This window comes from Perna viridis, chromosome 2 (genome assembly GCF_037379345.1).
Source record: "Perna viridis isolate PV_CMFRI_1.1 ecotype Kerala chromosome 2, ASM3737934v1, whole genome shotgun sequence".
Taxonomy (NCBI): Eukaryota; Metazoa; Mollusca; class Bivalvia; order Mytilida; family Mytilidae; genus Perna; species Perna viridis.
In genome coordinates, this window is record NC_142446.1 from 50,426,990 (window position 1) to 50,443,593 (window position 16,604).

Genomic DNA, 16,604 nt, shown 5'->3' on the forward strand with positions numbered 1-16,604 from the left:
AATTTTAGTTTTGTTGTGTGTGATAATATTTTTTCTTATCCTTAAAATATATATATATATATTTATTTATTTATTTATTTTCGCTCGAACCTTGGTTCCCTTGATTACGAACGTTGACAACAGCAAGTACTAAACGTAACACAAACAACTGCCAAATTTAAAAATAATTTAACTTGAACGCACTACAATGTGGTAGGGCTAGACGGGGTGAGTCATAAATATATATGTTCTATATAATAACATTAATTTACATGTCAAAACGTTATTTTTGTTCTTTTTCATACTGTGACTATGTCCTGTGTTATCCGTGATAATTTTATACAAATGTACAAATGTTTCTATATAGAAAGGTGACTTATAAGCCCATTGTAAAGTTTTTTTACTGTAAACAGTATTGCTATACTGTTGTAATTACACAGGTCACTATATTAATAATGTACTTAGTTATATTGTGATTTATTTTGCAGACCACATTTCTGTGATTTTATATGGCGTCTTATGATGAGAAAAAAATTTAAACCAGTGACAAGATTTAGATCAGCTGCCTTTCTAATCATATCTTATGTAAGTATAAAAATGTCTTTTTTGTTATAATTACTACTATCAAAATTTTTAAAAAAATACCACTCATATCAAAATAGCAAATTTCGGTTTGCTGCACATGTTTCAAGGAGTAACCTCTTACCAGCATCATTAGAAAAATATTGTATACATGAAGTACTCCGAAACAAAAACATATCAGGTCAGACAAATCTGACTGTGATGGACTTCTAAATACTGTTACCCTCAAACCCTCAATGTCATTTGATCCATCAAATCATTGAACAAATACAGCATTTTTTTATATATAAATCGGGTCCACGTGATCGGGTGAGACGAATCTGACTACTGGGCTTTTAAACACTAGTACCCACATCAGCTGTGGTATCGACTTAATGGTTGCTAAAAACAAACAAAAACAAAAAAAAATCGTCATTAATATTACAAATTTCGATATGCTGTAAAGACAAGTATTTCAAGAAGTAACCTCTCACTAGCAGCATTAGAACCAAACACGTGTTTGGAACATGGTACCAGATAACAACTAAAAGGGAATGTATGCATAATGCGCTATGCGCTGATGGTGCAGATCTTCACATTTAATAATTATTGTTTCACATAACAAAATTATTCTACTTTCTAAAATGTTATAAATTGCATTTGTTGTTGAACTAACATGACTGTATTAATTAAAATCATGTCTTCAGGTAAATTATGAAATAAATTCTTTACAGAAACATTTTTAATGTTACATAATAAATTAATACAAAAGATTTTGTATTCTGTAATAATCATAACAAATTGAATTCCCTTTTTCGTATGCGAATATACTCCTTTTTCGTATTATCGACAGCTTATAGTTTAACTTTCTTTATTCATTGCAGAGAAGACGTATGCTCAGAGATGAAGCTTATCAGAAAAGACAACAATTCAGAAAAATGGCTCATAAGTCTAGTGTTTTATCTTATACCCGGTCAATACGTGGATGGTAAAGTTTTCTAAATTATGTTTGATTAGAATCCATCATAAGATTTCATAACATACTGACGAAATTAAACTTAAAAAAAAACAATCATATAAATATAACAGATTTTGGTGTAATGTAAATGTGTTAACCTATCTATATTAGAACCATTAGGACAAAAAACTGACAAAATTGTGATCCAAAACTAACTTTCTAATTGTATTGCAGTTCAATCAATCTTATAGTTACTAAATAGGTGAGCATGGACCATGTGCACCGGTAGGGTAAACCTTCTCTGCTTTTATAGAAATACCTTTCTGAAGTAACTGGTACATAAATTGATAATCAATGTCGTATTTTAAGTGTATCGTCAAACTTTTCTCCATTATGATCATCATACCTTATATGAGACGATTTTGTTTTGGTTTCAGGTTTAATATTACAATGGAGGGAGAGGATTGGGATTACTGGCGCAGAGTTCCAAGTTTAGATGAAGGATATTTTGTTCTTATAAAATGGGCGGTGTCGTATCCACTGAAAACAATTTTATATTACACAATACCAGATTGTAGAAAAGAGCGGTAATAGTTCTACTTGTTTCTGCAATGACTTTAAAGTGCATGTTTTAATAAATTCTGAATAACTATTACATGTATATATAACACAGTATAAAATTTTATTGTAACTGTATTTTGTTTCCAGATTTCACAAAACATACATGATAATACTCGTATTCAAAAACAAGCTTCGAACTAACTCTGACTTTCGAAATTCACTCTTTATACGCTGCAGTCAGCCTTCTCAGAAAAGTGGAATATCTTGCAATGTCGAGAAAAGAGTATGTTTTAACACAATGTTTACCGATTGCCATTTGCTGTTTGATTTAAATTCTGCCCAATAAATTCGAAAGGCCCGTCTGCAGTGGTTTGTAAGAGAAGAAACCAACGTCTGTGTTGTGAGGAGCTTGATATCTGAAACCCTATTATAGTTATTAAAGGCTTGTCATATTACTGAACGCATTTGTATATTTTACAGATGGGAAAATTGGTTTTTACTTACATTTGTGTTGTCAATAGTGTGGATAGCCATGTTTTCCTATATAATGGTCTGGATGGTAAGTAGCAATTAAATAATTTTTTCGTGTTGTTTGAAAATTGTTTTATGTGTGTCAAGTGGCTATTTGAGTTGTTTGTTTATCATACCCTCACTTTACTTCTTGAACAAGGGCATGTAATTTAACGTCGTCAAAGTTTTTTCTGTCCTCGCATGATCTGATTGATCGATTTGGAGTCTGTTTACAACTTGACAAACGATCACCTTCTTTCATTGATATCCTTATTCTGTCACTGGGCTTGATCTTCAACAGAATCTGGAACTTTTGTCATAAATACAAATCCATTTTGTAATAGTACAAAATCATTTTTCAATAATTGACTTTTTTTAATATTTTAAGATGGTTTTCTAATATAAGAAATTGATTTTATAATATTACTGATTAAATTTAATTTTTAGTGTCGGAAAATGATTTTGTGATATTATGAAACAATTTCGTAAAATAACTAATTCAATTTATATTATTAGTAATTCTTCTCCGAACTATTATTTAGTAATATTAAAAAATCCTTTTCTATAAAATTAAGAATTTGGGGATGTTTTTTTTAACTTAGGTATTAGATAAAAGTTCCAGAAAATATATGAGAACATTTAGTCATAGAAGTGCGATGTATCCTTTTATTGCATCCAGTAATTCTAGCTAAAATTAGGCAAGACTTCGTTTACTTTTTTATGTCTTTTGTTAAGTATTATTTAAAAAATAAGCTGACAATCCTTACCAATAGAACAAATTAAGATATTTTGATTGATATTAAGATTTTTTTTTACAATTAATCTCATATTTGGTCATATGAAGTAGCGTATATTTTCATTAATTAAAGTGTTTTCAAAGTAGAAATTACTTTCAGGTGACAGTGATAGGCTTTACATTTTCCATCCCAGACAGCGTAATGGGTATAACATTCTTAGCAGCTGGTACCAGTATACCTGACGCCATGGCCAGTGTATTTGTAGCAAGACAAGGTAAAGATTGAATCTATTTAATATAAATATTCTACACATTAGTGATTCCTTCAATGAAACTGATATAACAAATAAAAATTGTTGCAGACATATCGTGTAAGTCACACCTAAACAAAACCTTGGAAATTTAATTTCCTCGAGTTTGTGATTTTTTTCTTTATGTAACGATTACTCCAGTTAACTTCTGTGAATAGAGATGACCTTCCTTTGGTTGAATTATAATAATCTGATGAACAGCCTTTGGTAGTAAACTGAATAATTGACGAGAAGATTTTAGTAGTAGTCTTCCGAAAAACTAGACAGACGGTGGTTCATGCAAGTCTCCGAATTCAGTTTTATTTCTTGTTTCATTTGTTTGTTGTACTGTTGAGATGAAAATTACATAGATCGTACATAAAATTGGCACTTTGCACGAGTCATTGTTCTTAGTTCAGTTTCATTTGGTTGATTTTAGTAGAAGGTGATTCTAGAATTTTCTAAAAAGTGCAGATCTGAATGATAATCGTTACGTGAAAGTATAGCATATGTAGACTGAAAAAGTATCGTTTGTTTGGTGAGTTTTTCTTCACCATGAATCACGTTACCATTGGCAGTGTCTGAATTTTAAGTGGACTGGTACTTAAACTTTCTATCATTTCATAAAAGGTTAATGGTCCAGTTTACTTGAGGGAGGTCATCAGGTGATAGTCATCCAATCAAAAATTAATAAAATTAAATCTATTATTGGTGCTGTAAACTACCTGCAAAACTTGCAGTTTGACTTTATTGTTCTCTTTTAGGAATGGGTGATATGGCCATCTCCAACTGTCTAGGTAGCAATATATTCGATATTCTTCTAGGTTTATCTTTACCATGGTTTTTAAAAACTGGCGTTGCATATGCCGGCACCACAGTAAGTGTGTATAATTGAGTAACCAAGAACAATTTTAATTTTGCAGTATTACAACTTTCAAAATATCTGAAACACTAAGGCTTCATTTCTTGTATTACAATTGGTAGAACATCTCAGTGATGAATTTGCCTTCCTATTTTGATAATTTTGTTGTCGAGTACTTCTTGTATACAATCATTTTATGTATTATATATGATTGGGATATTTGTATTTAACAGGGAGAATGCGTGCCATCAATTTGGTTGATTTTAATCAAAACCTTAGTTATTAGAAAAGAATTATCCCTTGTTAAAAATTGCACAAATACTGTGGAAATTGTATTAAATTCTGGATTTGTGTGTTATTTATATTAACACATTTTTTTTGTAGAACAATTGTGTTTTCTATTCCAGGTTAAAATAAATAGTAATGGAATGGTGTATTCTATAGTTCTTCTTTTTGTTACAGTTTTAATTACAGTAAGTTTCCACTTAATCCATTCAAGTTTCAGATTATGTTCAAATGTCAACAAACTGTAGGAAATACCAATGCATTTTACCTTTTGAACCCAGCAAGGCTACCGCATTTAGTATCCATCAAAACGTTCCTGGTTGTTGTCAATGGTTACGCTTATCAAAATAAGTTTGCTTCTTGAAATAATTTCAAAGAAACAAAATACCAGCATATATCACAAATAGTTTCATAAAAAATACCAAGTCAAGTCCTTTAATAATATTTTCTAAATCCTAGTAGTTGGTGTTTTTGTCAAATCTACACAGGATGCATAAATAAACTTCGTCTTTTATTTTTCAGATAGGATCCATAAGTTATTCCGGATGGAGACTTACAAGGCGTGTAGGAATAATTTTCTTGTTATCATACGCTACATATTTACTGTTTTCTGTTATGACTGAATGTAATGTTTTTGGATTTGTGAATCCACCAATGTGTGGGGAATAGGGACATATTTGTTATAGAAAACATGTGTTCATCTTGTGTTATAAGAATTACCATTAAAGTTTCATTATATCTCACTATTTATGTGTCCAATTTTTTGTTCATATTGGACTATAAAGTACTAAAGACTTTTTTTTTAAATTTAAGCACTGTTATAATAATGTACTAATGTTTTGTTTGTTTGGTTTTTTTTGTAGGTTGTAGGGAATTTAAGCAAAACTTGTTCACAAGAAATATGGACATTAAGCAGGTTCTCATAGCTTACATTCTGTTCAGTAGATTATTCTTATTGTAACTTCCTTATCAAGTGTTCTGTAATGATCTTACTCCATACCATGCTGTCAGCGTAGATATACAGTATGGGCATGTTTCCGAATATTTTTTAAATTGTTTTTTTTATTCTGGCAATGTTATCTTAAGTTTAGGAAAGCGTAATTTGCTTTCAACTGCAAGTAATGGAAATGAGCTTTAATACCATGGTAACTTATATACAATTGGGCCAAATTTTGAAAAAAAAATAATTTAAAAATGACCTTTTTTGGCTGATTGACATGTCTTAAGTAGTTGGAAGTGTTTATATGCACATATTACAACTGTGGCCTTTATATTCCAAATGACATTTTGCTACTAATGACAAAAACATTGTAGCCACATTACCTTATGATATCAAGTGCTTAGTATAATGCACCTGGATACAACCACAAAGGTCAAACCTTGAACAGTTGGGCAAGTATGGACACAAGCTTGATACAGCTCTAAATTTTTTATTGAGTTAAATATTTGACACAAGAGAAGAATTTGACCAGAACCAAAGTGACCTCTTATTTCTGTGTGGATCCAGTCACAATCCCCAAAATCAATGTCAACCTTTCTTTTGGAGTATAGCATTTGGTGGTCCAATTTCAAAGAGATCCTTCATTTTTATCAATAATCAAGTTTTTATCTGTACATCTAGAAATGCTTAATAATGGCCCCATTTAAGCCCTTATCTCCTGATTGGTTCAAGTCACAATCACAAAGTACCAGTTCAAGACTTCCTTTCGTGGTATGGCACCTTGTGGTATAATTTCATAAAGATCCATATACTTATACTCAAGTTATTGTTTGGAAACCAATTTACCTACATACATGGGCAACAACAGCATGATACAAATTTACTGTTAAACAACTGCAATTTTTTGCAGTCATACAGAAATAGAACAAATCTAGATTTTAAAAAAAAATGTATTAATTGGCATAACATGGAAAGTACAATACATAAAGACATGACTGAACATTATTTACAAATGGAACAGTCTGATTAAACATACAATAAACAAATAAAATCTAACACTATCACAGAATAGCAAAACTTTAAAGTGGGTAACATAAGTACATCAGCATTTGGAGTACAGTGAAACCAGTCTAAACTGAACCCTTATGAATTTAAAATTGTTTCAGTTGGGACAAGTTTTCGATTTACCAAAATTACAAAAATACATTTAAGGAGGTAGACCTAGGATAAACGAAACAACTCTTACCAATCATGGGAATGTTTTTATTCACCATTTTACATCAATCTCATGTAAGCATCAAAGTAACCTGGACTGATTTCATTCTGTTTCAAAGAAAAGCTTGAAAGGCTTTGGTGGAATCGAATATGATACAAACATATCACTGATTTCAAGAGTTATGTCCCTTACCTTAGGTTAACCTCCTTAAACTGGAACGAGGGAACAGTAAAGTGTCTGGTTTATACAGGTTTTTAGATAATTCAATGTTTAGTTTAGACAAGTTAAACTGTATTCTGAATATTTTTGTTTGTCTTAAAGGGCCACTATTAATAAAACACTAAGAAATTGTCATTTATTGAACTTCACAATTGATGAAGTCTTTTTTGAAATCGAACATATCTAGTTATTTTACTGAGTGATGCCTAGTATTATAATTCAATGAGATAATAACAATGAAAAAAATTAATATACAATGTCAGTATAATCATTAAACAAGTAAATAAATATGCCCTCATGAAATTAAACATGTCATTAACCAGAAAGTTAAAACAATTATAAATGTAACAGTGTTATAATGTTTGTACAAACAATATCATCTATTTGTTAATACATGTACATCAAATCATAATAGTATGAGCAAAAATACTATGTGTTTACTCCTTACGTCACGGAAAGAAAATATACTGGCTTCAAACATTTTACAGTTCAAATTCAGAATCAAGCATGGCTACTTCAAATAGTTATTTCAACTAAATGTAAATACACTAATGACCCATTTACAATGGTGAAGCCATCACTAGATTATAGCTATTACAAGCTGCTGAACGGTATTCCTCATTTAAATCTGCAATTAATCTAAAAACTTGACCTGTATGTTATGGTTCAAAGCATTGTGTAAAAGTCTGAAAAAGAAGCGGCTGAGCTGCTTTTTTCTAATTATAAAAATGAAACCAAAAATGTAACAGCCCAGAGGATCATTATATTGTAAACCGATGTATTTTTTCAGATACTTATTTTCCCTGATTTAAGGAGATTTAGGCACTGACCATTTTATTCGCATGGGGAGTCTGGGATCTTATTGAAAGAAAATAATGTTCTAAATTTCGAAATGAATTAAGATTCTTTAATTTCCCCATAACTAAACAAGGCCAATTTTCAAATAAAAATTTTGATATTGGTCACTACTGAAATATAAATAAAAATTTAGCACTTGCGCACAAATTCTTATCCAATATCAAATCCCAGCCCCACTTCACCATCAATAGCAATTTGCTTCTATTTGATATGTCATCTAACAACACTCTAAAATATGTATTCTGTTGTAAAGAGACGATTTCTTTTCAGACTTTCTTTCCTCATGACATTTGCGAATACAGTTTACAGAATTTTCCAACTCGTAAAACAAGGGTATGAAATTATACATTTCAGGGCATGTATCTGAATTAACAACATTATACTAATATAAATTTCTATCATTCTACAATCAGTCCAGCTGTTATTAGAAACCACACAAGAAACCCTTGCTATGTTTAGTACAATAGTTATACTTAGGTAGCACTCCTGCTAAGAATCATGCAAAATGTGATTCATGGATGAAAAGCTTACATATTTTTATTTTTGATACTTTGTTTGAATTGTCATAGTAAATAGAAATTTATGTTCAGTTTTTCATATAACCCCTGTTCTTAGGAGATAAAATTATACAGAATGCACTGTACATTTCAAAATTAAGGGAGATTACTCTGTAAATGACACTCCAATACATCAGAATCTATTGGATTTTTAATGTTGATTATCTCCAAAGAGCAGACAGATCGGAATGAATAATTACACATTTCATAATATAGTCCCATAAAATAACTTAATTACAACAATAAAAATATGTAGCCTTTTTTGGGGTGTATCACATTTTTCAGATTTTGCATATCATTTACAAAGACAGCTACTTAACTGAACACTGTTCAAAAGTCATGATTTTTTTCATGGCACACAAGATTAAAATTGAACAATAAATAAACAGTCATTATCAACTGTAACAACATTTATAGGATTTCATACATTACTATATTTCCAAACAAAAACTATCATCTAAAATTCACAAACCTTGAATTGTTTTCTTTATACCATTGTAGAACAAGAAATTTTATCTTCTTTGCATTATTAAAATAAAAAAAAATGTAATGGTTCCTACATATTGATGTCAATATATTCAATACATCTTTCAATATATGGACATTTCTTCATGTAAATTATGTCAATTCATTCAACACATTTGTCAATATATGGACATTTCCTCATGTAAAGCCTTGATGACTGAATGAAAAATTCATAACATTTTTTTCTAAACAGTGTTTCTGGCATGTGGAGAAAACTTAACAGTCTTATGTGGAGCTGTTTACACGAAATAAAATGCTTCAACAAAACAATGAGTTAAAAGGCAGAGCCTAATCTGGACATAAATGGCAAGGAGAAGTTTTATATTTACATTATTTGTCTATGTAATCTATTACAAAGACTTCTGCCTGTCAAAGGCAATTGGAGAAGTGAACACAAACAAGGAGAAGTTTTTGCTCATTTCTCCCTCAAGATTGATAAAGTACACAAAGTTGTAGCCATAAAAATCTTTTTAGTGTTTAACAAACCAGTTACACAAGACAAGTACATGCATGTACATGCACATCAACTACACAGGTCAACTTGGACAAAAATAAATTAATTTGAGACATACATGTACATGTATTACTTGATATACTGTGAAAGTACTGTGGTGTACCAATTTTTGTGGTTTTCGTGGGTAGACCAAACCATGAAACTGGTTCCCAAATGAAAAAGAGATTCCCATTGATGTGTATACTGAAAACCTAAAAACCACGAATTCAAGAATCCTCAAACTTGTGTTTTTTCTTTAATCCACAAAAATTGGTATACACGAATAAAAGTACTTTCACAGTAACATGCACAGAATGAAACTCTGCAAAGGAACTTTGCAACTCTCTTAGATTTTGCACTCATACAGATAAATATAGCACTTTGTACATCTAAAATTCAACTCATCATAAAACTTTAAAACTTAATAAAAATAAGTAACAAGTAAAAATAACAATAGGTATATATACATACATAAAGTAACATAGCATGGAATATAAATGGAAATAAAAATACACTAAATGTAACATATGTTTATGAAATAACAATGTACATATGTATCAACTCAAATGGTGCCTTTTCACACTATACATATATGTATGCAAGGAGATATCTGCAGAAAGCATATATGTACATAAAAAAAAATGCTTGAGTGATTTTAAAATATTTTGCATCCTTTTTTAATGTCTTGAAGAAAAGGAGTAAATTGAAATTACAGAAATAATTTAAAATCTATGTTTTTCAATGTATTTTCTTATTTCAAACCGTATTGGTTCAAAAGGCTATAAAAATACAAATCAGAACATGTGAAATCTAATAAGCTAGTTGAAAATAATAATTTGGTATATGCTCTGGTATAAAATAAAGTGTCTGACAATATTTGTTTTTACCCCAGGTTTCTTATATCAGGACTAAGTACTTGTAGAAAAAAATATCAGCTTGATGAACCAAAATGTGACTCCTAATCAAGGGTGTAATCTACAAAAACAAATGAAGGAAAGGCACTTTCAGTAACAGCAAGAATACTCTTTACAAAACGAACTTCATAGTAACAAAAATTATTGATAAATAAAAAAATTGATTACAATTAAAATCCACTTGTACACATGAAAAGAACTAATTTCATTAATAACTTTAGATGATACTTTTGATCTTACATGTACATGTTTTGTACGAAATTTTGTATATCAAGCTACTGCTGTGATACCCATCAAATACATGTACATGTATTGACAATTGTCCATTTTGATTGTTATACTTGCCAATAAATATAAAAAAACATGTTTAAAGTCTTTGTCATAAAGTATCACAAAGCATCTAGAAATTCAGAATTGTTCTGCTTGTAGAGTTTACAAAGGAGAGTTTTGCAATTCATTTACATCCACAATCATAAGTAACACATCAGTAGCACTCAACATAAGAATCATGCAAAATGTGATCATGGTCGAAAAGCCTACATATTTTTAAATCAAATGTCATAGTAAACAGAAAGTAACATGGAACTTTTCATATACATGTAACCTTTGTTCTTAGGAGATAGAATTATATAGAATATTTACAAAATTAAGGGAGATAACCCTGTAGATGACACTAAAATACAACAGAAACTACTGGATTTTCCATGCGAATTATCTAATAAGAACAGATAGATTGGAGTGAATGATTATGCATTCCATCATATATACCCATAAAACAACTTAATAACAGAAATAAAAATGTGTAGCCTTTTTTGGGGTGTATCACAGAGTACAGAAATTGCATGATTCTTAGAAAGACCGCTACTTAAATATAATCATTCTATAAAAGATTAATCAGAAAAAAAAATCAGCAAGCATTATGTTCATGTGATTTTTTTTATACAATTCAGAAAAGCAAAAAGTCTCCATCCTATATATCAAAAATCAATAGATCTTATTGCTTTCAAATTCTCTTAAAACGAGAATTTTTTTTGCAAACAAATTATCTAATTAGATCACTATGACCTTACATGTACAAGTACTCTTTCACATGCACATGTTCATTTTCTTAACATACATATATTGTACAAGTTACAGTGTTTGTGGAAAGTCTTTTGGACTTTTCTATCTATATTACTTTTAATTCAGTCAGTCCCCAAATCATATCAAGAATATTTAATGATGTTTAATATCTCTTAAATACATGTAAATTTCTAGCTCACTAAAATAGAAAATTAATGTCAGCCACTGGTACTGTTTAACTACAAGTCCAATCTTCATCAAACAAAATATACTTGTGCAGTTATTGGTCTCCCCATTAATTCAGTTCACTACAAGTTTTAAAAAAGATGCAAAAAATAATGCACTTGGTATAAGGACAAGTACAGGTACATATACTACAAAATATCTTTCTTTCTTTGCTAAATTTTTTTTACAATTTTGAAAAATGAAAAAATGTTCCATGCATGTTTATATAGTATAAGTATGTTTTTTTCACACTTATTTATCTACATGTACATATACATGTATCATACTTGTACACGTATATTAGTAAACAAATATATACAAATGTATTATTTATACATTATACATTATTGAGATTTGGTGGCAAGTTGTACCATACATTAACATGTACAAATGTAAATGTATACATCTATTACAAGGTTTAAAAAATACAGAGCTCTACATACATTGTAAATACATTGAATGTACATGTACAAATGTATAATGTTCATGTACTATGGTACAAAAGTGCACATTATTCATAGTTCCTGATAAACAAATTCAATTATGGACTAGTAAGTACAAGTAAAAATGAAATGAAGCAAAAGCTCTTCTTCTATGATTCTTTTTTTTTCCTGGTTATTGATTCTTTCCAGCTTTATGCTCCAGGCAATAAATGAGTAGTACCGGTATACAAGGTATAGTCATATATTACATGTATATGACTATACTACTGCAATACACAAGTTTGCGAGTGATCGCCATCTCCTCCCGCTGCTTTTGCAAAACAAATTGCCTGCATCCATTCATGTTGTGTATTTTCACTATCTGCTTGCATGTAGAAAGACCTGTTATTTTCTTTAGCTTTTATTCTGAAAGTGTGATCTTTTTTGTCTATTTTGGATTCTGATATTTCAGCATCATTCAAAGCAATTCTTTTAGAGGCAGTCTGAAATACATAAAAAGAAAAATAAACAATGTGAATTTCAAAATTTCATAATGAATGCTCAAGATTGTATTGAAATTTACAATTTGCATATCTACATGTACATGTATGTTCATTTTACACAGTAAAGCCTGTAAAAGATCTTGGCAAGCAAAAAGCAATTTATAACTTTGTACCAACCTTAAAATACATGTACAAATGCATCTAAACCATCTGGTGTTGTGTTTGTCTTAAGTTAATTTGCTTGTAGAAACTGTATATTTTTTTTATGCAAATTAAATCAAAGTGTTTTATTTTGTTACACATGTACTTAGTAAGAAGACAATATTGGAAATGTTTACAAAGTTTCAAAGTTACACCAGTTGATGCATTGAGAATTCCAGATTCCATACAATGTATTGTAGTACACCACCTACATTTTGTAGATGAACTTGACTTGCACTACCATACACGTACATGTACATCATGTACTAAGTTACAACTCTAGATTAAATCTTTGAGAGGGAATCACCTGGGCAGCCATGGCAGCAAAAGCTATATATTTTTATATAAATGAATGATAAAAGGGTCAATACATATGTACATTGTAATAGCCACATTTAAAAGGTATTAAAAGACCTAAATACACATTTTTTTGTAAATACAATGTTAAACATGATAAAAAAAGAAGAAAGGGTTTTTCTTATGGACAGGGAGCTCCTACAGACTAATGGTTTGAGTCAATAACACATGTAATCATGTTCTTATGGCAGTAGTTGCCCATTGACACATTCATGGACAGGGAGCTTCTACAGACTAATGGTTTGAGTCATTAACACATGTAATCATGTTCTTATGGCTGTAGCTGCCCATCCACACATTCATGGACAGGGAGCTTCTACAGACTAATGGTTTGAGTCAATCACACATGTAATCATGACGGAAACACTTCATTTACTATAATAGTGTGGAAATTGTGAAAAATTCATTTACAAATATATATAAGAAATGATACTAATACAGTTAAAGTTATAAAATCATATCTGATTAAAAATCATTTAAAGTTATAAAATCATATCTGATTAAAAATCATTTAGAACTAAGACAAAATACTCATTTAACAAACTTGAAAGACTATTTAAAACAAAGTTTGCAGAGAAAAAGCTCAGAGAAGAGCTCATTAGAGCTTGTGTTGTATTTCATGCCAACTTAAGTAAAACTTATTTATATATTTATTTACCTGTATTTATAATGCTGTCATTCAAGACAGCAAACACAAGCTAATGAGTCTTAGCCAAACAATATCTCCTTATATGTGAAATATGTCCATTCAGTCCAGGCATGGGTACGACAGCTTTCAATGGGACTGATTAAATTACAATTACAATGTACTTTGTCAAATGTACATGTATGATTAAATCAAATTAATGATTACCTTGGCAAGTAATCATGATTACATCTGATTATGATGAATTTGCAAATAACTATGAATTAATTGAAAGATTTGGAACATTTTGTTTATTTGCTATTTGTATTTTGCATAAGGCCTTAAATTCTTTGAATTAATAACAGATAATATAATTTTTTGAAGTATAGTAGAACATCAACCTTCACCTAAACCACACAGATCTATAAAATATACACAAGTTGAATATAACAAATTTTTGAATTTCACTTGAATTTTTAAGAACCATTGCACTTAATTCATATACAGTTATGCCCTTAGGGATATTTGAATATAAAAGAAAATAGTCATAATACCCTTGGTCTTACTTTTGTACTTCTTATCAAATTCATTAAACAATTGTATAGGATCTTTTGATATCTCTTACAAACATTTTTTCATTAGAATAACTATTTTTTTTTACTTGTTGGTACTGAATTAACATTTTGTGATATTTTCAAAATAAAAAAAGAAGAAAAAACAAATGAAAAAAATTACACAAAGAAGCATTGAATGATTAACAATCATTTTACTTTTTTTGTTGTTGTTGACATAATGCATTATCCATAGATTCTTCTTGGTAGAAATTAATAAGTGAGCAAGCTCACTTTTAAATGTATAGGAATTTGTCTAAAAACTTGTCATACTGACACCTGAGAAACTTTCATCCAAGCAAAATATTACATTGGGATACATTGAAGCTTCAAAATCAGTAAAAATGCAGGCTTGACAAAATATTTCAGTGACATCTACAAGTATGTTATTTTTTTTTAAAAAGCTACTGCCAGTTGGAAGGATCTTGATAAAACCCTACATTCTACGCTGAACATGAAACAGATCTACAAATAACTTAGTTAAGTACTTGAAATGCCCTAGTTTGCTATCTCCCACTTACTACTGATGAAAAATTCCTAAACAAACTAGGAAAAATCATAAATGGCTTATTAACCTGATACATGTATTGCTTCGGACTTTGCTCACACTTAAGATCATTGCCTTCCTTACGTTATTTTAAGAACATCCCATATGTTAGCACTGAAGTACTTTTTAACACGTCGGATATTTATATTTTTTCCCAAATTTCAAACATTTGGTTAAGACAATGCATCAACATTGGCACCAGTCATCATAACTTCTGTAACTTGTTCTGTGTTTGACCAACAAAAAATCTGTCCATTTCCAAGTAAGCATATAACAAACAAAATGTATAAAATTTATTTCATTAGAAAACTGTTTAGTTTATTAAACATAAACACAGTTCAGAAAGTCATTAATAGTTGTACATTTGCAGATACATGTAAGTTTGTAATGTTTCTGTAATAAATCAGGCATACCCGTTGCGATTCCCTATTATTGACACAAAATCAGATGTTTGGATGATTAGCTTGAAGAGGCTCCCCATCAATGAAAGTGTGGATGAGGAGCCACTGCTTTGTTGTATCTTTTGTACATGTATATTAATATCTTGTACGGTATCTGGTTGGTTGGTCTCGACTAGGGCATTCTATTTTGTGCAAGTAGTTTTGCAATAGATGTCACAGCGGTGCAAATTCAATTCTCAATGAGTGAATGATAAAAAAAATCTTTGCAAACTAATTAGTCCTAACATCATAGGGAAGTTTTCTGACTATTATTTTAATACAAAATTACCTCGGGTGTGTCACCATACAACAGATCTGTGTTTTTCAAAAGAAACCACTGTTTCTTCCATTTTCTTGATAATTTTGAGCGCTTCAGTAACCATCCTTTCAATTCATTATGAGTTAAAGTTTCACCATTGTGGCTACTAGTTGTATTTAAGCTATTTGTTCGACTGTCAGATGACTCTGATGACGCCATATTTGTTTTGGGTTACGGGGTGTGTTTGACTTTTTGTTTTGCATATATAAAATCTATACCAAAGACGGGCAAATCCTATACTCGGTTACATTCTAAATATACATATCTATATTCTCATGATCTTTGTTAATGTACGAGATTGTATTTCTTATCAAGGATTTTATAGTAGACTACAAATAATTTTTGGTACAATAAATCTTGTTTCTCAAGAAACAACGGGTCATGGTTTCCTTTCCTCGTTTGTCTAACCCGACGGGTGTTTCTAGAAAAGCAGAGGACGCTTACCCTACCAGTGCACCTGGTCCATGCTCCTAGTTTTTAGTGGAGTCCGAGTTGCTCATTTACTTTTGTTGCTTTGTATGTATCATTTTATTTACTTTATGTTCTTTGTTGTGTATGTCTGTTTTCCATGTCTGGTCTTTGTCCCTGGATTACATTCTTTCGATTACCGCTATAACCTTAGTCCCCTTGATTACTCTCTCACAAATTTTACCCTCATTTTTTTTGCTTAGATTCGCTTGGCCTTGAAAAAAATCCGATGCAGACATGCAGTCAGGACATGTTGGTCATTAGTGTGTCTTTATGTCGTTATTTTACTTTTTCAGTTTATTTTGAAGAAGTGACATCGTAAAAAGTTATCGTAGAATTTATTACTTTTGTGTTGGGGCT

At 30.3% G+C, this 16,604-nt stretch overlaps 2 protein-coding genes across 3 annotated transcripts in view; one reads left to right on the forward strand and one right to left on the reverse strand.

Annotated features, from left to right (window-relative positions):
* The window catches only part of LOC148625630 (sodium/potassium/calcium exchanger 4-like), a 42,321-nt gene extending 36,833 nt beyond the window's left edge, over positions 1-5,488 (forward strand). For both annotated transcript variants that reach the window (XM_088569263.1, XM_088569264.1), the window contains exons 10-17: positions 468-564; positions 1,425-1,528; positions 1,936-2,085; positions 2,540-2,618; positions 3,466-3,580; positions 4,360-4,472; positions 4,865-4,930; positions 5,265-5,488. In XM_088569263.1, coding sequence (XP_088425389.1) covers positions 468-564; positions 1,425-1,528; positions 1,936-2,085; positions 2,540-2,618; positions 3,466-3,580; positions 4,360-4,472; positions 4,865-4,930; positions 5,265-5,411 — 871 coding nt within the window. In that variant the 3' untranslated portion in view covers positions 5,412-5,488. The remainder of the gene's footprint in view (positions 1-467; positions 565-1,424; positions 1,529-1,935; positions 2,086-2,539; positions 2,619-3,465; positions 3,581-4,359; positions 4,473-4,864; positions 4,931-5,264) is intronic.
* Positions 5,489-10,865: 5,377 nt separating this feature from the next.
* On the reverse strand, positions 10,866-15,954 carry LOC148625631 (PH domain-containing protein DDB_G0274775-like). Its single transcript, XM_088569265.1, has 2 exons — positions 15,747-15,954; positions 10,866-12,676 (listed from the first exon to the last, which is right to left on the reverse strand). The coding sequence occupies exons 1-2, from the start codon at positions 15,933-15,935 to the stop codon at positions 12,458-12,460; spliced, it is 408 nt and encodes a 135-aa protein (XP_088425391.1). The 5' UTR covers positions 15,936-15,954; the 3' UTR covers positions 10,866-12,457.
* Positions 15,955-16,604: the final 650 nt, after the last annotated feature.